General features: G+C 37.4%; 7 protein-coding genes across 11 annotated transcripts; 2 read left to right on the forward strand and 5 right to left on the reverse strand.

Moving 5' to 3' along the window:
* Positions 1-106: 106 nt before the first annotated feature.
* Positions 107-3,235, reverse strand: LOC18994692 (putative U-box domain-containing protein 55). The gene is made up of 10 exons (XM_024152572.1): positions 2,819-3,235; positions 2,618-2,694; positions 2,347-2,477; positions 2,176-2,280; positions 1,912-2,092; positions 1,674-1,811; positions 1,327-1,588; positions 1,093-1,241; positions 703-1,023; positions 107-442 (listed from the first exon to the last, which is right to left on the reverse strand). The coding sequence occupies exons 1-10, from the start codon at positions 2,976-2,978 to the stop codon at positions 257-259; spliced, it is 1,710 nt and encodes a 569-aa protein (XP_024008340.1). The 5' UTR covers positions 2,979-3,235; the 3' UTR covers positions 107-256.
* Positions 3,108-6,487, reverse strand: LOC18994693 (U-box domain-containing protein 56). 2 transcript variants are annotated; one of them, XM_006418380.2, is made up of 8 exons: positions 6,368-6,487; positions 5,632-5,745; positions 5,066-5,169; positions 4,819-4,949; positions 4,623-4,727; positions 4,381-4,537; positions 3,704-4,147; positions 3,108-3,503 (listed from the first exon to the last, which is right to left on the reverse strand). In XM_006418380.2, the coding sequence occupies exons 2-8, from the start codon at positions 5,642-5,644 to the stop codon at positions 3,300-3,302; spliced, it is 1,158 nt and encodes a 385-aa protein (XP_006418443.1). In that variant the 5' UTR covers positions 5,645-5,745; positions 6,368-6,487; the 3' UTR covers positions 3,108-3,299. The 2 variants fall into 2 exon arrangements, with proteins under 2 accessions (XP_006418443.1, XP_024008341.1); XM_024152573.1 differs by having other exon boundaries at positions 5,632-5,845; positions 6,368-6,470.
* Positions 6,488-6,765: 278 nt separating this feature from the next.
* Positions 6,766-9,266, reverse strand: LOC18994694 (U-box domain-containing protein 54). The gene is made up of 6 exons (XM_006418381.2): positions 9,014-9,266; positions 8,070-8,173; positions 7,701-7,831; positions 7,456-7,557; positions 7,205-7,349; positions 6,766-7,125 (listed from the first exon to the last, which is right to left on the reverse strand). The coding sequence occupies exons 1-6, from the start codon at positions 9,165-9,167 to the stop codon at positions 6,925-6,927; spliced, it is 837 nt and encodes a 278-aa protein (XP_006418444.1). The 5' UTR covers positions 9,168-9,266; the 3' UTR covers positions 6,766-6,924.
* A 1,239-nt stretch (positions 9,267-10,505) lies between these two features.
* On the reverse strand, positions 10,506-11,672 carry LOC112084054 (MATH domain and coiled-coil domain-containing protein At2g42460-like; the record flags this gene model as incomplete). Its single annotated transcript, XM_024152343.1, has 4 exons — positions 10,506-10,964; positions 11,047-11,258; positions 11,323-11,486; positions 11,584-11,672. Coding segments are annotated over 4 exons (924 nt in total), but the record flags the coding sequence as incomplete, so codon positions are not given.
* An 828-nt stretch (positions 11,673-12,500) lies between these two features.
* Positions 12,501-16,403, forward strand: LOC18994695 (protein PAIR1). Of its 4 annotated transcripts, none has more exons than XM_024153321.1 (12): positions 12,501-12,734; positions 13,020-13,158; positions 13,268-13,421; positions 13,559-13,693; positions 14,010-14,062; positions 14,138-14,335; positions 14,471-14,536; positions 14,617-14,658; positions 14,752-14,813; positions 14,887-15,034; positions 15,134-15,215; positions 15,385-16,403. In XM_024153321.1, exons 1-12 carry the CDS (start codon positions 12,670-12,672, stop codon positions 15,483-15,485), a joined length of 1,245 nt encoding a protein of 414 aa, XP_024009089.1. In that variant the 5' UTR covers positions 12,501-12,669; the 3' UTR covers positions 15,486-16,403. The 4 variants fall into 4 exon arrangements, with proteins under 4 accessions (XP_024009089.1, XP_024009091.1, XP_024009090.1 ...); XM_024153323.1 differs by having other exon boundaries at positions 14,758-14,813; XM_024153322.1 differs by having other exon boundaries at positions 14,141-14,335.
* A 110-nt stretch (positions 16,404-16,513) lies between these two features.
* LOC18994696 lies at positions 16,514-18,205 on the forward strand. The gene is made up of 4 exons (XM_024153320.1): positions 16,514-17,057; positions 17,126-17,286; positions 17,380-17,515; positions 17,601-18,205. Exons 1-4 carry the CDS (start codon positions 16,514-16,516, stop codon positions 18,110-18,112), a joined length of 1,353 nt encoding a protein of 450 aa, XP_024009088.1. The 3' UTR covers positions 18,113-18,205.
* A 147-nt stretch (positions 18,206-18,352) lies between these two features.
* Positions 18,353-20,407, reverse strand: LOC18994697 (rop guanine nucleotide exchange factor 2). Its single transcript, XM_006418384.2, has 7 exons — positions 20,068-20,407; positions 19,846-19,962; positions 19,587-19,741; positions 19,431-19,505; positions 19,037-19,336; positions 18,589-18,933; positions 18,353-18,478 (listed from the first exon to the last, which is right to left on the reverse strand). The coding sequence occupies exons 1-7, from the start codon at positions 20,405-20,407 to the stop codon at positions 18,353-18,355; spliced, it is 1,458 nt and encodes a 485-aa protein (XP_006418447.1).
* Positions 20,408-25,185: the final 4,778 nt, after the last annotated feature.

Consider the following 25,185-nt stretch of genomic DNA (forward strand, 5'->3'; position numbering starts at 1 on the left):
GATTTTACAGGTCGTTTTTTCAAGGTGTTGACGACAGACAAGTCTACCCATGTTAGAGCAGCAAGAAAACAGCAAGCATTTTGTACATGGGTTAAGCCTTTTTTTCAGGCTGGTTAATCAGAGCGCCAACCAAACAGTTTAAAAAAAATAAAAAATGAATTCCACTCATCACAGCAAGTAACAACTTTTTAGCGAACACACAAATACAATCCAACTTGATATATTTAAGACATTCACAACACTAACCAGAGATTCTTTAAGAGTTTCGTTGATGCCACTCTTGAATTGCAGAACGAAGGGCGTGATTAGGGACAAGGTTATTGTGGTCGAGCTTAAGGTTCGTCATTGGTGAAGTCTCGTGACCATTATCGAGCCATTCTCTCAAGGCTTCAGCTTCGTAGGTGAAACCATCGGCTGCAACACGAGGCTCTCGCATTACTTCCTGAAAAACGAAGAAACGATCATTTTTGACTTCTAAACATTTATAAACTAGCTGTGGGCTGTGGCCAACCCAAATCTGTCGAAACATCAATCACAAGGCAATCAGTTAAGCCAAACCAAACCCAACGGTCCACCCTGGCTCGGTATTAAAGAGGAACGATGCAGATGATAACAAATGTGAATTTTAAGTAACACATCTTGAAGTAGACATTTCAGTTTTTTTTTACAGGTTCGGTTTGGCTCCAGTTGTGTTCAACATACCTGCGAGATGGGGCAGATAAAATACGACGGAGGCTGACGGGTAACGGAATCCTCATCAGAGAATCCTGAAGGTAATCCATGACGACGAGTGTAGCTTTGAAGAAGCAACAGAATCTCCGAACAGACCGTGCTAGCTGCGTCTTTCTCAGCAGCGACCTTGCTGAGTTCTTCCTCTGTTCCTTTTCTACGTCTTGCTTCTTCTTCATATAACCTCATGAAGTTTTGTCCTACAGAGCAAGCTTCTTCTTTCTCCTTCCTCACTTTCTCAAGCTCCTCTCTTCTTCTCTTCACTAACTCCTCTGTTTCTTTCCTCTGGCGCACCTGTCAAAATGAATTTTGATATGGTGATTATAACTTCTCAGTTTCTGATTTGATCTTAAGATTCAATACCTCGTCTTCATATAGCTGCATCAAGTTCTTGCTTATTAAGCAGGCTTCTTCCTTCTCCTTCTTTGTCTTCTCAAGCTCTTCCTCTTGTCTCTTCAATGATTCCTCCATCTCTTTCCTCTGTCTCAGCTGCTCGTTGTAGAGCTGCATCCCTAATTTGTAAATGCTATTGTAAATTCAAGCACTCATCTGAAAAAGGACATTCAGTTCTGTAAAAGTTTCTGTTTCTGACAGTACCGTCCTGAACAATGACCCGCACTTCTTCGATCTCCTTCTTAGTTTTCTCGTGTTCTTCTTTTTCCTTCCCCAACATCTCTTCAGCTTCAACTCTGCGTCTCAGTTCCTCATTGTATAGCTTTCTTCCATTCAGAATGATGATAAGCGCGTCGTCCCTCTCTTGTTTAGTCTTCTCGACTATTTTCCTCTGTTTGGCTAATGCTTCTTTACCTTCTTTCCTTAGCCTCGCTTCCTCATTGAACATAGCTTCATACTCTCTTGCCTTTAAAGTAAAAGGAAGCAATTCTAAGCCAAAAAAAAAAAAAACCTTTTCAACTTGTGATTATGGATTTGTGCAAGTATTTTACACTGCGAATGGCCTCAACGGCGGTACTTTCAGCTTTAAACCGCCTGACACATTCTTCATACGCTTCTCTTTTCGATTCCTCAACTTCCATAAGTGCTTGCTTAAGCTGTCTATACAGTTGATCATTCCTGTTGCTATCCTGCAAAAGGACAGAAGCTTTCAATCACTTAGTAACAGACACAGAAACAGCACGGGATATATTGGCTCAATTCACAATACCAACAATGTTTAGATCGTACAGATTGGTCCTCTGATGCAGTTGGCTCTAACATGTCCCTGTCTCTCCTTGTGTCAATGTAAGCTACAATTGCAGAGACCAATTCTGCAGAGCATTTTGGTGAAGCAGAGCTATAGAGCTTCGGTTTCGATTGTCCAACGTCGGCTTCTGTTTCATCCACACGGTCTTCAAGATTGGCTTCCCTGAGTATTGAATATACAGACACATAAGGTGTTTCTTCATGGATAGAGACAGAACATAAGTAATGAGAATTTTCAGAACTCACTTTGTGTAGATGAGATGTCCATCACACGTAAACATAACCTCGCAGGAGCTGGGTGCGTGTTGGTACACATACTTTGCCTTTCTTGACTTGAGATCGAACATCTTCCTGCAACATTTCAGCAAGTCAACACGAGTGTAGAGTCTTAAATTTTAATAGATATTCAATATGTACTCTGAATAACGATGATCTGACGCAGCTCCCATAACGAGCTTCTTGATTCTGCTCTCATGGATGAGTTCTAATATCCCCTGCTTGACATCGTTCATCTCTATACACGATATGTAAATGTCGTCCTCATTCACCTGTGATCACAATGAATCCAATATCAGGTATTGATTGCATTTTCTATTTGAATCATTCTCATTGGGGAACAAGAATGAGGGGAAACAGAATAATGTCAATGCAAGAAGAGAAATACTTAAACAAGGCAACAGAACAATACCCCTTCTTGTTGACAGAGGTCAAAATAATCATGTAATGTCTCGTACATGATTGCCTCCAATTCTTCAAGCTTGCGTGCTAAAAAATCAACAAGAAATATAGTATCAAATGCGAAGCATCGCTTCATCAACAGATGGCGTAACATTGTAATGATCTAAACTCGGTATTTAGTTGATTGGGCATTAAGATAATAAAAAATTACCAGCAGGAGAAGCAGTTTTTGGCTGATAAACATGGAGGATACAGACTTTCTTGGCACCGAGGTTCCTCAGAGCCCAAACCAGAGTCGATTTGCTCTCTCTGACATCATTCTTCACAGCAACATGAACAACATCATTGCCCATGGCCATGAGTTCCGCCATTGATGTCCTTTTCTCCGTCTGTATTCGGTCTGTTTCCCCCCCTGGAAAGTGAAAATAGAGAAAGAAAGAAGCATCTAACAGAAAGAGACCAACAGTGGTTAGTGGTGACCCTCAATGTTCTTCTTGTTGACCGTTTCAGGTTTCGTAAGGTGGACCCAGTAAAGTCAATGGGTGGAAATTAAAACACAAGTCAACGCATAAATTAAACGGCTCTCCCAAGATTTTTTTCCCAGTGAATAGAGAGCTTTTTATTATATTTTTTCACATTTCTATTCCCATATAAATTAACTGGATCACAACACAATCAACATCATATTTATCTTAAGGTAAATCAAAGAAATACGGATGCTGTTGCAACCACTCATTAATAGCTGAACGAAGAACAAGATTTGGGGTGAGGTTATGATTCTCAAGCCTAAGGTTTGTCATCGGCGATTTTTCACCTCCATGGCTGAGCCAGCTTTTGAACTCATCTGCTTCATAAGTGTAACCATCGGCTGCAACATGGGGGTTTTGCATAATCTCCTACATTCACGTGCAATTTGGCAAAGAATAGTATAAGAGCAGACCAGCAAACAGATATTTAAATGGAAGGTTAGTTTAGGACATGTATGGTTAAGTGAACGTGTAAGCTTAGTGCACTAAGTTGAGATATCGAGCAGAAGCCAAGTCAAGATCCGAACCAAAAAAATGCTTTTTTTTAGATGGAGGGGCCGAGTCCTGACCTTTGAAATGGGACAGATGAAATATGCGGGAGGCTCGTTGGAAACAGACCACTGCAACGGGGATGATGGTGAATGTGACGATGACTCACCCTTCCCCAGGTTTAGATGTCTCAAAAGCTCTTCATTTGTTTTGATAGCTTCGTCTCGCTCTTTCTGGAACATTTCTAACAGACGGGGGCAATCAATGTAAAGTTGTTCTTCGAGTTCCTTTTGGACCCTCTTCATCTTTTCAATTTCTGCTTTCGCTCTGTTTAGTTCCTCCTCCCCTTCTCTCCTGCGACTTACTTCTTCATCGTACTGTATCTGAGTGACACCAAAGGCACTAGAGAGTGCTTCCTCTCTTTCACGCTTCATCTTATCATGTTGCTCCTTTTCTCTCTTTAGTTCCTCAATCTCTAATCTCCGTCTCTGTTCCTCGTAGTACATCGTCTCAAACCCTATAGTCTGTTTAAAAGGGACATGTCAATTGAACAAATGAGAATCATCTTACAAGATATAAAACACCACCACAAGAGTCGTAAACTTGACATCAAACATGCATATGGGTTTTTAGACATACATATGTGTTATGTTTTTACAGATTTGGCTAACTAGGAGGGATGTTAAATCTTAAGGCTTTTACGCTAGTCAAAATGTTTTTCCGATTCTCTGTGCTAAGTAAAATGTATTTTACGTACTGATTGGTCTTCAAGTGAGGACAGGGCATGTGACTCGCTGTCATGGTCAGCTCGTCCTGCTTCCCCGTATGGTATCAGAGCAGAATCAAGGCCGTGAAGGCTGGTTAAGGATTCAGAGGAGGAGTGTGATGAACTCCCAAGATCAAACCGTCCATCCCTATTAAACATAAAAAAGAAAAAAAATATCCTGTTAACTTCACAATTGTTCAAAACAAGCAGAAGTGTATAATCCTCCAACTTACCTCGTTTGGATGAGGTTCCCATTACAGACAAGCCATATTTTACAGCAATGAGGCGCGTGGCGACTTACATACTCGGCTTTTCTAGATGTGATATTAACCATGCCCCTGCATCATCAAAAATATAAGACCAGGGTGAGCATTTTTTCTGATTTAAAGACTCATCTTTGATTCACGCGTATTATCAATGTATCCTTACTCGGAGTAGTGGGAATCAGCAGCTGCTCCCATAATAAGCTTCTTGATACTGTTTTCATAGATGAGTTCCACAATCCCTTCCCCAACATTATTAGCCAAATTCCAGAATATATCTACATCTTGTTCGTTAACCTGCAACATAAGCAATTGTATGACATTCCCAATGCATCAATACTAAAATGTTCAACTCTTGTACATTCTGATCATAATTGTTGTTGTAAAACAAAATGAACCACAAGACCACTCACTCCTTCATCTACACAGATATCACGGTATTTGAGAAGGCTCGCATGTGTACTTGTCAGTTCAGACTCCTGGATTGCATCGATCTCGCTTTGTTCTAGCCCACTTGCTGGGATTCACAGACGAAAGGGCGAACATTAGAAGAAAAAAAGAGGAAACTCACACAGTCGGTATAAGTTGATTCAAGAAAGCTAGTAAAGCTTGGTCTTCCTCCATAATCAGATCATCAGTCGCTAGACAGAACATCACCCACACGTAAACACTAATACAGACACCTAGCTGCAACCCTTTACACCCTACGATCAAGAATCTTAAGTTGCTAGATATAACTACTTCATCATCAATGAAATTAGAGGCCGGCCGAGGTTAAAAAAAAAAAAAAAAAACATCAATTTCTACCAGCTGCAACCATTTGTGATCCATAACCATCAGATGCTTGATAAGTGTAAACTAGTACCAAAACAGAGAAAATTAATATGCTCGATTACTACATCCGAGATAAAAGTTTCGTGGCACAAAATGAAATAATAGATAAAAATGCCGAATCAAACTAAGAGAAGCGATGCTTTACATGTAGGGTTCATCGAAATCTGTTGATGAACATGAAGAAGGTAAAGCTTTTTCACTCGGAGATTCCTCAATGCCCATATCAAAGTCAATCTGCTTTCACGAACATCTTTGCTTACTGCAACATAAACGGGATCGCCATTCAACGCCTCTGCCATGGATTCTCTAATTTTTTTGTTTTTTGTTTTGTTCTATAGATACGTAGAGACAAATTCGCTCTTTTCCAAAACAAGACGATAAGACACAGAAAACACAAACACAATTATTTAATTTTATTATAATATGATATGTAGACACATCAGTAGTATATTTTCGTCCCTGAACAACTAATTTCGAAGATGTTTCCGACCATTTTCTTAGTCAATGAAATTATATGATACAAGTGAATACTGAATCATTAAATGTATTTTTCTGAGAAAAAAGTGATGACAACGAAAGATATGATCTTAAAAGATAACATCAGAGAGGGAGCCATTGCTCACAATAAATTAAATGGAACGGAACTTAGATAATATCGGTGAATTTCTTGGATGTCTACATACGCAGACCATTTCTTACCGTAAAACGACACTTTAAATTAAAGCATAAAATTAAACGAATTACTATATTTAAAAAGGAAAGTAAAATGTCAACTCAGAGAAGCTAAAATTTTTTTTAAAAAAAATCTGATTCGAAGGCGGGATACTTTAAGGAGGTTTGGGATGGTAATGAGAAACAAATCGGTTCGGAATTTTTTTTACCTGAGATCGATCTCCGCTACATGATGACGTGTGTCGTGCGCCGGTACGTTAGCCGGCGTTCGATTAGGGTGACCTCAAGAAGAAGAAGAAGAATGAAGCTGTCTCTGAAGTGGAGCCAAGTCAAGAGTCAACATGTAAGCTAAGAAAAAAAGTAAAGAGTTGTTTAATCGTAAAATTAGCGAGGATTCAGGTTACGACACGTCACGTAGCTTTTGGTTTGAACGGTCAGATCTTCTCCCTTGGCTTGTGAAAAAGCTGTTTTTAGTGGGCTAAATATCACATTTAAAAACGGGCCATGGGGCCATAAAATAAATTCACCACTAGTTAGCATTTAAGGGTTGACTAGATCGACTAGTTTCCCGACAGTTAGGTAATAAACATTTTTTTTTGGGTCGAAGTTAGGTAATAAACATATTTATACACAAAACAAAATCGATTGATGGCTTACATAATCGCATAAATAGAGAAAGTTTATAGCATATTTGTATATTTTTTATCTTGACAAAGAAATTCCCAAAATGACATCATCTTAAATTTTTCTCCATCTTAGAGGTTAATCAAGGATTGATATACTTTGGGTGCTGCTGGAGCCACTCGTTAATGACAGAACGAAGGGTGTAGTTTGGAGTAAGATTGTGATTGGCGAGCCTAGCGCCTGTCTTTGGCGAGTTTTGACCTCCTCGTCTCAGCCAGGTTCTTATTGTATCTGCCTCGTAGGTGTGACCATCAGCTGCGACATGGGGATCTTGCATAATCTCCTACAAAATATCATAATTTAATATGATGAGCCAAGTCACACAAGATAAACTTGACATATACTTGGATATGAATCCTTACCATTGAAATGGGACAAAGAAAGTCTTCAGGAGGCAAGTCTTCAGGAGTCAATTCTGCTTTTATTACTTTCTTTGGTGATACTGACAATGAATCATGGAATTCTGAGAATGAATCTGATGGATTCTCATGGTCGAAACTTCCTTCTCTATTGAAAACAAAGGTGTAAAAGCCAACTTTCTTTTAAAATCTGCAATTATTATAGACACACACACACACACACACAAGTCACAAGTGTAACCCTCAAAACTCACCTTGTCTCAATGAGTTTCCCCTTGCAGATGAACCACATTTTACAGCACTGAGGTGCATGTTGACTCACATACTCTGCTTTTCTTGATGTGATAGACATTCCCCTGCATTGTCATAGACAAAGAGAGCTTAATTGTATATTTATGCTTTATCCCCTGGTCTTTCTCTTGTTTGTATAAGATGGATTGAACCATTTTTTTAAATCTCATCTTCTCAAAACATAGATTGGTTCTTGAGTTATCCTTACCTCGAATAGTGAGGATCAGCTGCTGCTCCCATTACTAGCTTCTTTATATTGTTTTGATACATGAGTTCAACAATCCCTTCACCAACATCATATCCGGAGATTAATGATATATCCACATCTTCTTCAATAACCTGCATCAATATATATATATATATATATATATATAGAATTTCAATCAGTCTTTTCAAGATGTCGTTTCCTTCTAGCTCCAGCAACTCGTAGGTCTATTATGCGTTTGGGTTTTTCATTGAGCGATATCTAAAAGACTATAAAACCAATTGACAGTAAACAGACTATACATAGCGTGTTACTTAGTTCTCACTATCAATGCTACAGAGTTTGTATTGTAGATTTGCTAAGAGAACTTACCCCTTTGTTTGTGCAGATATCACGGTACTTGTGGAGGCTATCATAAGAAGTTTTCAGTTCTGATTCTTGGATTGCATTGATCTCACTTTCATCAAGTCCACTTGCTGAAAATGCACCAACCACAAGACTCTATTTCAAAAACAGAGTAAAATTCCAATTCTTCGAACATATGCAAAACAGAGTAAACAGTCCTGAAACATATTCTGTATGCTTTAACTGTGGCTACTCACTAGAAAATCCAAACTTTATAAGAGGAGAATTAATTATAAGGCCACCTCCAACGGAGGTTCACCATGGTTTCACAAGTGGACCCGTTTTTGTGTTTTTTAATTATATTTGAAGCCCAAATCGAGTGAGACGGTATGAGTGGAGTCAGTTTATTGAACCCGTCTTACTCGGATATGACTGAATAGGTGGCGAATTTAGATTGGCTGTTGTGTGGAGGAGAGAAATTAATAAGGGTAAGCTATTTCTTTTTTTTTTCATTTGTCGTTGAAAATTTTTTTGAGTCTTCGAAGACCTATCAGGTTCATGAATGGAGGACATTTTTAAGGTGGAGATGACTACTTTTTTAATAAAAAAAAAAACTAATTAAAAATTGTTATGAACCCCAACTATGGATATCATGGTTGGAGATGCCCTAATCAGGTGAGATAATAAAACATGATGTGTGACTTAACTACAATACATAGCCGTATAAGCCCAAAAACCTGATTCGTTTCATAGAAAAATTGACATCATCCAGAGGGTTATCTAATATTAATCACAAAATAGACTCAATTCGTCAAAAACTACGACATGGTAATTAGTAAAAATGATACTAGCCTTTCCAGTTCGTCATCTTTAATATAACCCATGAATGAATCATGAAACATTTGCTTCACCTAATTAAAGTTTCTTTGGCATTCGAACCTATATATCTAAAAGCAAAATTAGATACTTACAAGAAGCGGTCAACGAAAATGGAAGATGAACATGAAGAAGACAAAGCTTCTTCACGGGAAGAGTCCTCAATGTCCATAACAAAGTTAGTTTACTTTCTCGAACATTTTGATTCACTGCAACATAAATGGCGTCGTTATGCAAAGTTTCTCCCATGGATTCTTACTTGTTTTTTTTTTCTTTCTTTTTAATGATAAACAAGACAAAGGTATCCAATTATGAAACTAGCTAGTATCAACGCGTAATATATAGCGACTAGCTTGCGAGAGGGAGAGAGAGATCAAGGTATCCCTCTTTTATCCCTTTGCAACTTAAACTGCAAGGAGGTTTCGGACTATTTACGTGTTAATTTCTCGGTCAATCGCTGGGTCAGCTTATTTTATTCAAGCGAACTGTTTAGCTTTACACTTGTTTATTAAGTTTCCGGGAATATTAGTGTCAATCAACCTTTTTTTCTTTTTTCTTTTTTCACGTCGACATTAAGTTTGCGAGAATAATGTCGAAAATAAGGCCGAAATTAATGAGGTAGTTTTCGGGATATCTTGGTGTAAGTACATCAATTTTTTTTTTTTTTTTTAGAATCCAAAATGTTCTAGAATGTAAAATTGCTTGACTAAAGACGATAAGAAGAAGAGTACATTAGTGATGTTCTAGAATGTAAAATTGGCGATGGTCGGTAAAGATGGTATCACACGTTTGGTAGATTAAAAAAAAAGAAGAGTATATGAGTGAACGTTATTTGAATTTGTAAATAGATTCTCAATACGTACTCTGAATATATGATACGTACTGAGCAAGTAAAAGTAAATGATTCATGTGATGTTTCTTTTCTCATTCCCCAATTTCTAATATTTGTCTAGGCTCCTCGTAGGACACTGTCTCAAACCGTCTTAGCCTTTTTAAGAGAACCATGTCAACTGAAGAAATGTGAATCCCTTACACTGGAAGATATTAAACACCACCACAAGAGTCTTGTATGGTAAACTTGACATTAAACTCGAGTTGTTTTAAGATATGCATATATGTGTTATGTTTTACAGTACTCGAGGGGTTGGATCCTTGAATTTTCCCTCTATCATAGATGCAACCTTCGTAGGCCCGGTCCAATAGGAATGGACAGATGTGCGACGGTCCATAAGTCTAATTTTTTTTAGAAATCTTCTTACTAAAATATGGTTATCTTTGAAAAGATTTTTTTTTTAAAGTTCATTTTTTGTACAAATTTTGTTTAGAAAGATCTATATTTAAAAAATGTTACTTTAAAAGCCCGTAAAAAAAATTTTATAGACAAATTTTTTCTGTTAAACAGATAGAAATGACCCAAAATTTTTTAGTTAATCATAAGTTTTTTTTTCTGATTAAGAAAACACTCCTCCACTTGTCTTAAAAAAATCCATGGATTCAAACTTGCAGCGATTAGAACACTAACCACCGAGTTTTTTATTCTTATTTAAAAAAAATTCCTCCTCAAGCTATGATTATGTAAAACATAGTTTAGTGCCTTGATATTGAGAAGCAAGAGAGAAAGAATCTCTTTATAAGAAAATCTATGAACTCAAATGAAGGAAATATAGCAGCAGCAGAAGCAGAATTGATCTTGTGCTTCTCCAGTTCAACTTTGAGATCCGACATGGCCAATTCCACATTCTTGACCCGTTCCTCGAGTTGTTGGACCCTAGATCCATCAGAAAGTGCTTTCTTACTCTCCAAGGAAATCTCCTCAAGCTTGGACCTTAACCATTCGAGGTTTAAGCCTGCTTCCGTCAGCTCAGACAATTTGCTTTGAGCATTGTTTAATTCAATCAAAGACAAGCTTTGTGGAGACTTGATGATCAGTGTCTGGATGAGGCCGATGAGTAGCTTAAAGTGAGGTAATTGCACCCCTTGGTTCTTTCGTTCGAGATCTAATGTAAATTCTGGGTGCTCTTTGAGAATCTTGTCCACTGAATAACACTGTCAATGGTTGAAGAAAAAAAAACAGAGGATGTTATTAAAGAAGAAAAGTAGATCAGCGGTGGCTCCTCAACTAACTTACTTGAGAAGCAATGATCTGGACACCATGGTAATCTAACATATCATTATCAGTTGGTTTTCCTTGAAGAACAACTTCAAGTACGTTGATGTAAACTTCAATTATTAATTGATTCTTCTCCAGAAACCCTTTTTCTTGGAGATTGGTAAGAGTCAACTCCGTGCCATTACCCCAGCCTGGGACATCGGCGCAGAACAATTTGCATCTACCTTTGTCTGTTAGATGAAGTGAAATAGAAAAATATCAACTTAATTTTCATCGTCATAGATGGAACATAACCAAAGTTCATTACCAGGTGCTCTTGGCCGGATTGATTCAACAACAGGAAGCAGTACCAAAGTCTCCTTTTCCATCCAGGTCTCAATGATTTAGCATCCGGATCTCGCAGGAACAGAGTCAAGTCATCACGACCAAGATATCCCTTTGGATAAACCGTAAGACACCTAATTAAGAGAAAAAACCTCAGAGATTTTTTATTTTTTTTTTGTTTAAAAAGACAACCAACAACAGCGAGTCGAGTTGTGTTTTCTCTGATTTTACCATTCGCAGCCGCCGCTTGAGAAGGGATCCGACTTCATCTCATCGTTCCTTTCAAAGAAGTTGTCTATCACCCAACGCAAGGCCCTTTTTCATTTCCCTCCCCATTTTAGTTAGGCTTGTTTTGATTTCTTGCGTTACTGGCCTAATGCAAGAACTTTTACGGCGACGAATAATGGTAATTTAACTAAAAACAAACAAACAAAAAACAAGAAAATATAGTATAATAGTTGCTTGCTTTTTACCAAACGAATATGTGCAATACATATGATTATACTTATAGTCACTGTTTTACAACGAAGTCCCCCTAATCTTCTCTTTCCTCGTGAATAATCCGATTTTCTGTGTGTTGCTAATGAAATAAAAATCCATTTCTAGAGTTTTTTTCTTTCTGTTTGAGGCCATTTCTAGATCTACCAAAAAACAAATAAAAAACTAATAGTTCAAACAAAAACAAAGGAACATCAGATCTAGACTAACCGGTGAGAGCTCGGGGGAAGTTGCACTAAAACGACGGAAAATTTAACCGCGACGCCGGTTGTGACAACCCGTTCTCTTTTTTTGTTTGAGGAGATTTTTGAGTAACAAAAAAAAAACAAATTGACAGATTCATAATGATTCAACAGAAAAAAAAAAAAAACAAATTGACGTAGTTTTCGTCCTCATTTAACTGCGATCATAAAAATTCATAATGATTCAACAGAAATGAATGTCCGGACGGATGGTCCATAATATATGGACCAATTTGATGAGTGATTTACATGCGACACACTCTTCGTGCCATTCATTTGCAGTCTTAAATAAAAAGCCCCATGGGCTTTTACCAACCCATAAAGATCGTCTCTTTCCCGCCAGTACATGATACACCAGAAAAAGAAAAAAAAATTGTTCGCCGTAAAAAAAAAGAAAAACACATCTGTTCCAATTTACGCTACTCTCTCAGTCTCTCTCTCTCTCCATCTTTTTAAAATTCAAAATTCGGTTTGAGCTTCCTCTCTCTCTCTCGTCTCTAAAGCTCACTATCGTTTGATCATCACTGTCGTAAATCTGAAGAAAAGCTGCGTCCTCGTCTACGGGTTGGGTCCTACGATGAAGATGAATATCAACAAAGCCTGCGATCTGAAATCAATTTCGGTGTTTCCTCCTAATTTGAGGTACGATTTCGCTTCTATCCATCATCTCTTTCACGAGAATGAGCGTACTCGATTTTGAGACTGAATACACAGCGATCCCCACCGTTTAGGGTTTATTTGGGATTCTTCCGCTCTTTCGGCGGATCGGTTTTTGTTTAGTTTGTGCTGGAGACGAGTTTCAGTGTGATCTGTATGTAGAGTTTTTGTTTTTATCAGAGGAGGCTAAATTGTATTTCGCTCTAGTTTTGCGATTTTGTATGTTGTTCCTTTCTCGCATTTATCTTTCTGTGTGGATTCTCTATTTAGAAGGAGATCGAGTGTTGGACCGTCTGAACAACAAGCATCGCAGCAGTCCTTCTCGCAGGGACCTTCGTCTCAGACTCAGCGTGGTTGTTTTTCTCAGATGACACAGAGCTCCGTCGAAGACCTCCTTATAAACGATCAGGTTAGAAACATCATGGTGCTTGATTATTTATCTTCTGTAGACCGTCTCTTCCTCTGATGAAGAAAATTTCATTAAGTTAGGCTTGATTTCATACTTGTGCTCTGCACAGAGATTCAGCTCTCAAGAACGAGATCTCTCTCTGAAGAAGAATAGTTTCTTGCCCCCAATCAATCATAAACGAGATGACAGTCAGATGGTTGTAGCTAGACCTTCGAGCGGTCTTACGAGAAGATGGAGTTCTGTTTCAGTAGGAGAATCTAAATGTAAGTGTTTCCCTTTCTAGATCCAGAACAACTTGATGGACAAATATGTTTTCTGGAGATTATTTTCCTTTGGCGAGCGTGGACATACATTCCATTTTTGGCACTGAGTGTTCTTTTCTTCATTTGTTACTGAGTAGCTCAGATTGGTGAAGAACTCGAACAACGGTTTGGGATGATGGAAACTTCATTGACCAAGTTTGGAATGATGTTGGATTCGATACAAAGTGACATCATGCAAGCTAATAGAGGAACTAAAGAAGTATTTATTGAAAGTGAGTTCTATGATTCTCTAATTTTAAAATGTCAAATACGCTCTCTTCTCAAAGTATTTGCCAACCAAATGGGATAGCAATAGACCAAGGGGATTAGGTAAGTGTATCCCCTTGGATTTACATTTGCTTGGCCAAACATGATTTCGTAGCATGGCTGTTAGAAAGCTAATCTTACTCTTCTATTGGCAAGAGTAATTCACTGATTGAGATTGTCTGCTCCAACAGATTTATCAATCTGTGGAAGAGCATTTCACTTGAAGAACGACTCTTAATTCCTCCATACAGCTGACTTAATGGTTTCATGTATTTACTGCAGCTGAGCGCATACACCAAAAGTTGATTCTCCAAGACACTTCACTTCAGCTGCTGGTAAAAGCAAATATATGTAGTATTTATCGACCTTATGCAAACATATTAAGCTTATTTAAGTGTTTACTTGGGAAGCAGATAAAGGAACAAGCAGATATCAAAGCTAGTCTTGATGGAGCTGTTAAATCTATTTTGGAGGAACTAAGCAAAGGTCCCAATCAAGAGAGGTTACAGAAAATAGTTTTGATGCTGACAGCTATCCCAGAGCAAGTAGAAACCGCTCTGCAGAAAACACAACGGGAAATCTACCACACGTTCACCAGAGAGATTCAGGTGTGACATGAGAGTTTTCAAGTAATTAGTCTATTTCAGCAGAGTCTATATAAGATTGATCTAACGTTAAATCTCGGTCAATCTTTAAATTAGTGAGCACATGTAATGGTTTGTTTCCAACGACGAATATTATAGGTTTTGGCTAGCTTGAAGATGCCTGAGCCAATAATAGCTCAGGTTTCAACAGCACCAAAAGTGCAGGTCATTTTCACCTGGTTTCCATCTCTTTGCTCTTTTACCCAAACATTTTAGCCACTAATGTGGGTTTTATTAAACAACAGGCTCAGAAAAACTTGCCTGAGCAGAGCGGTCCAGCAGCCAAGGTAACTAGCTCTATTGCAGTGAACACATCTCCTCTCTTCGGAATTCCATTTTGTTAACAAGCTCAGCTGTTACTAACAAATGTGCAAAATTAGCTGCAGAGAAATGCCTTTTCTAGTACTACACAGAAAACGAAACAACCGCAGCTTCCTAGAAAGTAGGTCATACATTGCCTTGCTACTTTACAACGACCACGGATGGATTCTAAATGCTTATCTTGTATTTTACAGTCCATGTAAGGCATCAGCGAGAGCTGTAAAAACATCTGCATCCCCAAAGACACATGTGGGATGTTGGAAGACAGTGAAACCAGAACAAAGGACATTTAAGAAGAACGCAGCAAGAAATCAAGTAAAACCTGGAGGCACTCGTACGCAGGTGATTGGGTCGGATATTCTGATTGATCAGCTTGAATCAATAAGAACACTTGTCTTAACTTCCTAAAAACCTGAGCAATATGCAATACAATTCATGCAGTTGGAACAATGTAGCGTTGTCATTGACTCAGATGAAGAAATAGATGGAGGCTTTTCATGCTTGCTCAACGGGAACACCAAAGGTATGAAATTTTTTCTAAACTTGTTTCCTCTCGAAGCAATGGAGAAGTCAAAAAAGGATTTATGGATAAGAATGATAATGTTCCACATTGTGTTAGATAGAAGTACGAAGAAGTTCATGTTTTTCTTAACTACAGAGCTCTGTTATGAAACTGTGAATTGTCACCCTAGGAGCTAATTTCGAATGGGACGCAGAGAAGGAAACTGAAAAGCTTTTGAGGACAGCGAGGAGGACAAAGAGGAAGTTCGGTAACCCCATAGTCATTAATTGAAATTAAGGTAAGTATAAGAAGTAAAAACTACGCTCCTTCGCTTTACATTCCTATGTAAAGCATGTTTAATACTATGATTTAACTGGATAGATTATTGCAAATGTTAGTGAATTTTCATTATAATATATAGTTTTTCATTATGGTAAACTTCAAAAATTGAACAGTTATAAAAAGTTGCTTATCCAAGTTATTACATGGAGACATACGATTGGATATTAATAAACATCTTCTTATTATTATTGTTTAGTATAAGATTTTCTCTGATGTCCCTCTAGAAAGATAAAGAAATCGGAATATCTATTGGCAAACATAATTTTACCAAATCACCGTTAGTCAAAAGATTTAAAATGATGAGCCTGTATATTGGTATAAAGACTTCGCATTCGATTGGGGTAAAAGTAAAATCACACGTTTGCAAAAATTCACAACTAATTTTTCAAGGAGCTTGATAAATTCGTTTAGGGAAACACGGATGGTTTTTTTTTCTAAAATAATTGGACTAGAAAAAAAAACTAGTAAATGGTAGTATCTGACATCCATCATTAGAAACAGGAAAAAGAAAGAAAATCCAAAAAAAAAAATTGAGAAATAAGAGCCAAATATGGTGTTTATTAATTAAGAAATTCAGAGATTAGTCAAAATCGAATGTCACTCAATTAGGTGTTGTCATTTATAATCTGAAGAAATCTATGGGTATCTAATCTAAAATTAGATTTTTTATTCCTAAGTTTACACTATAAAGACAAAGAATCAAATACTACTCTAGTAGTTCAATTAACAACCAAAAGCTTTGTGTTCTCTTTGGAAACTTATTTATTGCTCTTTGAATAGATTATTACTTCCTTTTAGTGAAGAAGTTTTGAATGAATAAATCCAAATATTTTAAAGTAATTTCGACCAAATTTGATACGTACAAGAACCAATATATAATACGTTCCTTAGTATTAATATTAAACATGTAAACATAATATAACCAAAGCATATGAGTATTTCATATCGCAATTCCTTCTTACGTTCTTATATCTGAAATGCCAATCGAAAAACATGGCGAAGAAAAGCTTTGCTCAAAGATAAGAGAGAGATCAGTTAGGCTCTGGATATCTGGGTTTTTCAAAAGGAAGAAGAAGAGATCACCACAAGAATCATCTGAAGATTCGCGTCTGATGAGAAGAAGAAACAGAGCCAATAATTTGTATTTGCTTCTATCTGAGATCATGGGGAAACTGAAATATTCATTCAAAAAGGAGAAACCGCAACATGACAAGAGGTTTTTGGGGAAGAAGAGAAGATTCCAAAGGAGTTTATCAACCAAAGATCATTTATTTCTCGAGCGGATGACTTCAATGTCGCAGAAGAGGTCTCACCATGACAACGAGAAACATCTGCCTGAGATGCCCAACAATGGAGATTTTAATCAAAACTTGGGAACGAGCAAACAGTTTCAAAGAAGGATTGTATCGCTTCCCGAGTATCTGTCTCCTTTTAGCTGCCCGGGAATAACATGGGACCAGAATTCAACTGAACTTTCGAGATCTGCATCAGATGATTTCATCAAGTCTGAAACATTTTCAGGTACTAAGTTCATTTAGATATATTCTCCCATTTTTGAGAATACACTAACTAGTAACGAGACTATGCAGATGATTTCATAACTTGTATCAAAGAGATAGAAACTGCATCATCAGGTGAAGGTTGTAGCCCCTCCATATCCAAAAGCAACCACATTGTTGATATCCTCACCTTTGAGATATCACAAACTGAACCTTATGATGGAGAGAAAGAGGGTGAGATCCTAAAAGAGGCAAGTATATTTTTGATTTGGTGTTTCTATGCAAATTTTGTGATGGAGAAACAGAGAAGAATTATTTTGTTGCTTTTTTTTTTTTTCTAGCAGACCTCCCATGAAGAGAGCTTACCACAATTGTCTCTTCTCTCTGTGGCCGCACCATCTCACGATATATCTAAAACCGAGGAATACAAATTAGTTCTTGAGCCGCTATTCATTGAATATGAAATCAGTCCAGCAAGAGGTATGGAAAAGACAAAGAAAACTTATAAAAATTTTAGAACTCTTGATTTGTGACCTAACATTGACTCATCTTCAACAAAATTCAGGTGAAGCAAAGAGACAACCTTTGTGTGACAAATTTCAAGAAAAAAATCATCCTAGGGATGAAAAAGAAACAGTGTTTAAGTACGTAAAAGCGGTGTTGGATGCAATAGACTCGAGCTGGGAAGAGATGTATCTGAGAACAGAATTCTCTGACCAGATTCTTAGTCCGGCTTTGATCAGCAACATACCATTTTATCCAAGTCAGCTTTGTGTTGACCATGAGCTCCTCTTTGACTGCATCAATGAACTTCTCTTCGAGTTCTGCAGGTTTCCTCAATGGGCTTCCTTTGTTTTCTCATTTACTGTTGAGAGCATCGTTCATGAGGTTCAAAAAGAGGTTTATTGTCGTCTCTTTTCATCGCAATCTGCTCACTCGCTGGACCAAATTCTTAGAGAAGACATGGCTAAACCCAGAAACTGGTTAGACATTAGATGTGACCTTGAGTGCATTGCCTTTGAGACTGGTGATTTGATTCTAAAGGAATTATTAGAAGAACTCATGCTTGACTTGTGAAGATCAGATGATCACAAATCTGTTTCTACATCCAAATTTTGGTCATCTTCTGTAGCAATAATCACTATGGACATTAGGCAGACAATTTCTATATTGGAAAACAGAGGTTTCTGTTTTTCTGCTTTGGTGACATAATCTACGATGTTATGAGAAATAGATGTGTGCCATTTGGTTGGGTTTTACTTCGATTTGAAGAACGAGGAAGAACAAAAAAAAAATTTTAAAAAGGTAATGAACTAATTATATATCTTCTTCTCCTCTCATTGTTTTGTCTACATAAACTACATCATCAATCCAAGCAACTATGTTAAAAGCCAAACCTTCAAGAACTCTTGAATAACTCTCTAACACAGCTTTCCCAACATCCTGCAAACCAACAACAAACAAAAGAAGAAGAAGAAGAAGAAGAAGATCAAAAACCCATATATTGCTATAACTAAATGAAAAAAATGATTCAGTCACTGTTTGTTTCTTACCTTGTTGTAATGAATCTTGCATATATCTAATGATGTTTGAGAGAGTTCTGGGTAACGTTGTTTCAAACAAAAGAGCAAAGATTCTGCTCTTTCAGCCAAAACATAGTTCTTGTCTGATCTCTCTGTCATTGACATAAGATCTTTCACCATGTTCCATGAAGACTTGGAGTTGCTTAGACAAGCTTTGCGTCGCCATGTATACATTGAAGCTTCTACTCTATCTGCTAACTGAAGTGCTTCATGCTCCGACACGATCTTGAGACAATCTAGTAGTTTCTCTGGTAAAAACTTCCCTGAACTCGTCATGTAACGATAAATAGAATCTCCGGTGCTCGCTTTTCCGCTCTGCAAAATGTAGCAAGATCCAAAAAGATAAGCAAGAAAAGGAAGACCGGACATATAAACCCTAAACCCAAATTTTCAAAATCATCCCCTTTTTTCTTAGTACCTTTGGAAGAGTTTCCATGTAAGAATCTGGAATATCCATCTCAGCGAGGATACTGCTGTTGATTGCCATAGCAGCTTTATGGATCTGATTAGTGCTCTCTCTCTTGCTCTTAAGTTGTTTCCTTGCTTTGTCTGATAAACCTTGTGATGGAACTAGAGGAATCGGTAGCCACCATTTCTCTTCTTTCCTCTGTACAATCACTTTCCTGAATGATCCAGTTGCAGAACGCGTTGACTTCATTGACAAGCTTCCTTCTTCTGCATACCAAAACTCTGTCTTTTGAAAACTATCCAATGCCTCCTGCACGTAATATAAACCAAAAAAAAAGACAGAAACGACCTCTATGAGAAACCGATCAAATATATTTGATATCTTCATGTTTTAGAGTCACTACCATAAGCATGGAATCTAGTTTTCTGAGTGCAGGCAAATTGACGTAGATGTCTGCTCTTGGTCTACTCTCCATAACCTGACCAACAACAAACAAATAATCGATGAAGATAATATGAATTTGCGCTGAATGTTTCTCTGTTATTAGACCTGCTTTTACCTCAACAGTGGCTCCATTGCTTAGATTCTGTGACTTTGGGATAAACTCGAATATATAGTCACATACAGAGAGAAGGCAATTCATTTCTCTCTTCCACATTGTCTTTCTCTCTATCTCCAATGGCTCTAATCTTAGATTCTGTCCAAAAACAGTAGCTGCAACCCCATAATCAGAAGACATTATTTGCACCTCCAAGAGATCTGGCTTTTGAAACTCAGAATAAAAGAAATAAACTGTCAGGCCTAGTTTTAGGGCTTACCGTAAAGATTGGTTATGGCGTTTGAGATTGTCACTGCTGTGCAAACGCCTTTGCCGCTTCCTGACATATCTTCCCCAAGCAGAAGCTTCGAGAATCTTTCCTTCATCGTCTCGAATTCTGCACAAAATCCGGAACAATTTCAAGATTTTGTTGATAAAGTGGAAATAGAGAAAGAGATAAAGTAAGAGAGAGAGAGAGAGAGAGAGAGAGAGAGCACGAAACCTGGTTCTGAAATTTCTTGGACTGCAAGATTCTTACCAGAGTCATTCTGTCTCTGTTTCATTTCCAAGGCAGGGAGACATTTTGAAAAGTCGGACTTGGATTGGGTTAAGACAGGCCAATCAGAAGGAGAAACCTCACTGCAGAAGCTGCTGGTTTCATCTATATGGTCTGAAAAGCCGCCTGAAGTTTCAGAGCATGTTCGATGATAAGCAAATGAATCTGTGCTCATCGTCGAGTAAACCGGAGTTTCAGTTGCTGATTGGTCGTTTAGATCGATGGAACGAGGTGATTGCTGAAAACTCAGATCGTCGTTTTCTTCAGGATTTGATAAATTCTCCATCTTCTCCAAGATCTGTTTTTGTGTTTTGGGGTCTCTTGTTCTAGAGAAAGAAAGAAAAATGTAATGGAAGCTTAGAACTTTCGTTGTGATTTATCAGAAAAAATATATATACTTTAGAATATGAATCGAAACCCAAAAATTTGAACCGGGAATAATTTTCGATTCTTGGATAGTGAAATTTCGAGGACCAGGTAACGGTAAAGTAAAGAAGAAACGAGCTATAAAGAATTTCAGATGAAAGTAAAGAAAGAAAGGCAAAAGCAGAGACCGTTAGGCGTGCCAAAATCAAAAAAGCAAAGCAGAAAAAGGAATTTCAAATGAAAGCAATATTTTAGGAGAAATTTACATACTTTATATTTACAGTTTTTAGCACTTTTGTTTTAAATGATACTTTCCTTATATCTTCTCTTGCAAAAAGACATTATGACCCTCTCTTCTCACTAACAGCCATTTAATCGGTATTTATCTTACCAACCTAAACTAACATTATAATATCAACATTTGTAACACCTTTTTGCTTTCCTCCGTACACGTTAGCCCCTGATTTTTGTCCATCATAGATTGTTTACTTTAGCTTATTCTCGCAGATACCAATTTTTATTGTATAATTCCAATGATAATTGTCGCTTTTATCACTAACAAGTCTAGTTCATCAAGTACGAGTTCACCGGCGACATCCATTTCATTGTTTTGGTAATTTTCTCTTTGCAGTCATCTTCTCTTATTCTAACCTTTGATCCATATGTTTTTGAGTTACTTAAAACTCTTGGTGTATTCGGGGTACGAATCAGGACTGTATCAATAACCTAGACTTCTGTGTCCACATTATGCGAAATTTACAAAATATGGCTCTTTTTGTATTCTCCAAGAGTAAGACATTGAGATTCCGTTGTTGGGGTTGTGTTCTTCCCACTCGTAGACATGTACATAGTTTCGTACTAGTGGACATGTACACAATAAATAAATCATCACATGCGATTTACACTTGTACAATGTACGGAACTTACACATGTACATAGTTTCAGACATGATCTTACATATATATGCAAGAGTCATGTCGTGTTTATTGCAGCCTTTTTTTATAGATCATGTGGACGTCTTAATTTGAAGCTTAAATATGTACATATTCATATATCAACATATTCATTTATCAATTCATCTGTTGCCCCTACCAATATAAATTGATGTGTACATATCCACAGGTCACGATAAGGCCATTGTTTCTTTTTCCTAAAATAGTCTTTACACAGATCATGACACGGATCCACGTTTTCCACTAAATATGTTCGTATCCATATATAATGTATCCAATCGCCACTACCAACCACAAAACTATGTACATGTCCACATTCTTTCTTACATATATATGCAAGAGTCTTGTCGCGCCACTTTTGCTGTTTTTTACATATCGTCATAATCAAAGATAGCGTGGACGACTTCATGTGATCCCTTAAATATGTTCATATATCACTTCGTCCACATAACCTATATATATATATATATATATATATATAAGAGTACGTGTGATAATCACTTCATCCATCGTCACTACCAATCTACACGATATGTACTTATCCACAAGTCATGTTAAGTTAATTGAATATTCTTTTAACAGATCGTCATAATCACAGATAACGCGGACGGACTCATGTGGTCGCGTAATTATGTTCATATCCATATATCAATTCGTACATTGTCACTACCAAAAACGATATGTACATATCCACGAGTATTTTTTAAACAGATTAGCCGAACCACATACCACATGGTCACCATCATGTGTTCGCTTAACTATGTTTATATCCATATACCCATGGACATGTCCACTGACATAGCAAGAGTCATGTCGTGGCGTTGTAGCTCGTTGCCCCAACCGAAAAGCTATCCCGAAAGGATCCCAAAAATCATCGCCGACCAAAATCGTTTTCCATATGGTCGTGTCTTTCAAATATTATTAATGTCCACTGAAGCTAGAACACATGGACACGAACAATCCTGGATCATATCATGTACAGTTTGACATGGACAATTTGTTTATAATGTCTGCAACTATCCATATAGTTTTTGAGATAGGTTTTTGATCCCGAGATGCGCAACCGCCTCGACAAAGAATTTGTGAAGCTGCAGCGTTCAGATGAGGCGAGGCTGCTTGAGAGTCCGTGTTGAGCGTCTCCGTTATCTCTGGAACTCTAGATCTGCAGAAGCCACCATGAATTCGGCGGAGAAATTGGCTTTTGCTGAGCTGGGCGTCGATGGTGGAGCAGTGTCGATGGAGGAAAACTAGTCTTCTACTTCGTGAATCATGTGCTCTCCCATTGTACTCGAGCATAGAGCCATGGCCGAGTTTCAGCGAAGAGAGGTGAAGGCGGGGGTTGGGGTCGGAGAGGTCGGTGAAGGAGAGAAAGTAAAAAGTAAAGAAGGAAATATTTATATTGCAAAAGAGAAAGAGATAAAAAAATTTCGGTTTACAAACTTAAAATAAATCGGATTATTCAACTCCAAACCTTGGTAAGGATTACCTTGGAATTTCACTTACAAATATTTAGAAAAAGTGCTAACAAAAACGAAAGTACCAAAAATTGTAAATAGAAACTTAAAAAGAACTAAAACATGTAAACGCCTCATATTTTAGAGGCGTTTACACGTTTAGGTACTTTTCGAGTTTATATTTACAAAATTTGGTACTTCTTAATCTGATGGTACTTTTAATTAGTTTACATATGCAAAAACCCAATTTAGTCCCTCCTTTCAATATACTGATCTTGAAGACCGGTTTAAATTAAGTGATTTAACCGAATTTGATGGTTTAGAAAACTATCATAACTATTCTTACTTCTCTCTCCTTCTTTCCTTCGTAACTCTTGTGGACAATTCTCTCTCTCTCTCTCAACTTTTTAGATCCATGATGCAAACAGCTCTCTCTCTTTACCTTCTCAGATTCAATCGTAAACGTATGTTTTCTGATCCCTTCCGACCGCCATTTGTCACTTCGTCTACTGGTTCTGATATTTGTTATGTGTCAATACTTTTTTGGAGCAGTTGATCTTTCCGATATATGTTTTTTGCGGCGGTGTTTGTAGCCGATAGTTAACAAAAGACGATTATAGTTGGAGAGATGCTGAACAGTTTAAGCCTTTACGAAGACGAAGATGAACAGTAAAACAAGTTGGAGTTTTCTTCGAGGCACCTTCATCGACTGGCGGACATGACGAAGTTGAACAGTAAAACCGATTGTGTTATCCACGTGACGTGGATGTTACCAAATGCGAGCAGCCGTGAACGTGGATATAACCATACAAGTGTGAACATAGATATAACCATATGAGTAACTATATTTAAATACAAGCGTGGATGAAGATGCTAAGTATATTATATCAAAAGAACTAAAGTGAGTGTGGACGCCTTGATAATAATGGGTGTGTAAGTATTTGAAAAAAGTTTCGCTGTGTATGTAAAAGAAAATGAGAAGCTATACTTATAAAATATGGATATAACCATAGAAGAATGGAAGATGAGACTAAGTATTTTATTTGAAGACGAGTTAGTGTGAATGTGGACGCATCCATAGATAATGTGTCTAAAATCGTTAGTAGAGGTCTATGTAGTAAGACAGAGACTATGTGGATGTATCCATTGTTATTATGGATACAGAGTCATGCTAAATAAAGATGAAATATGTCCATACCCATTATATGGATATAGCCATTACAAATGTGGATAATGATACTATGACCATGATACTTGGAACTCCAAGATGCTGAGACATGGATGTTTATTGGGTTCATAACGAATATGGATATGACCATTACAAATTTATAGATATATGTTACCAAATGACCATATTACTTGAAACCCGTAGATGCTAAGTCATGGTCGAGGGTGGATATAGAACCTCCATTTGTTACATTTATAATTTGGGTATGGTTGTGGCCACATGGCGTCCAGTTAAGTCCACGCGAGAGAAAAACAATCACTGAGACATAACCGCCGCGATGGAAACCTGTCCATGTCCACATGGATACAGCTACATTGATAGAAACGTTTAAAATATATTGCATTTGTTTGTGTGGATACTATATAAACTTTGCGTCCATCAGTGGAGGAAGAAGACGTGGTTGCAGGGGTCATCGCTTTTTTCGCATGCACAACGGCGGACGACGGAGAGACTTTGGACTACGGCATAGACAACGACATGGACAACAGCAGACACGACAATATAGATAACAATGGTCGTTTGAGGGGGAGAGGGGTGGCGGTGGTGTGGTGGCGGTTGAAAAAGTTTGCGACCGCAATTGATGATAAAAAAAAATGAAAGAGAGAAATCACGATAAGATGTGGTGTAAGGAGGAAGAATAAAGAACAAACCAAATTCTGAAGACTGCAACCATTTTGATTGAAGAGTCTCTAGGGTTCATAAGAAAAAAAAACAAAATGAAGAAGAGGAAGAAGAAAGATCTGAGACAGAGAAAGGTAGATATTTTTATTCTTTTTTTTCCTTTCTAAAATTGTTAACAAACCAACTATTGGTTTGCAAAGCATATAACCGGTTTTGATTTTTGAAAACTCATTTCTCAATAAGGAGTTTATGGTCATTTTATGTCTATAAGTTAGAAGAAAGTGCTAGTTAAAATGAAAGAGCTAAAACATGTAAATAGATATTCATAAAGTACCAAAGAGTGTAAATTTCTCAATATTTTATCGTAAATCTTAGGAGTGAGTTAAATATAAAATATGTCTATAAAATCTTTGGTTTGTATCGATCAGATACAGATACTGAG

Source organism: Eutrema salsugineum, unplaced genomic scaffold (assembly GCF_000478725.1).
Source record: "Eutrema salsugineum unplaced genomic scaffold, Eutsalg1_0 scaffold_5, whole genome shotgun sequence".
NCBI classification, from domain to species: domain Eukaryota; kingdom Viridiplantae; phylum Streptophyta; class Magnoliopsida; order Brassicales; family Brassicaceae; genus Eutrema; species Eutrema salsugineum.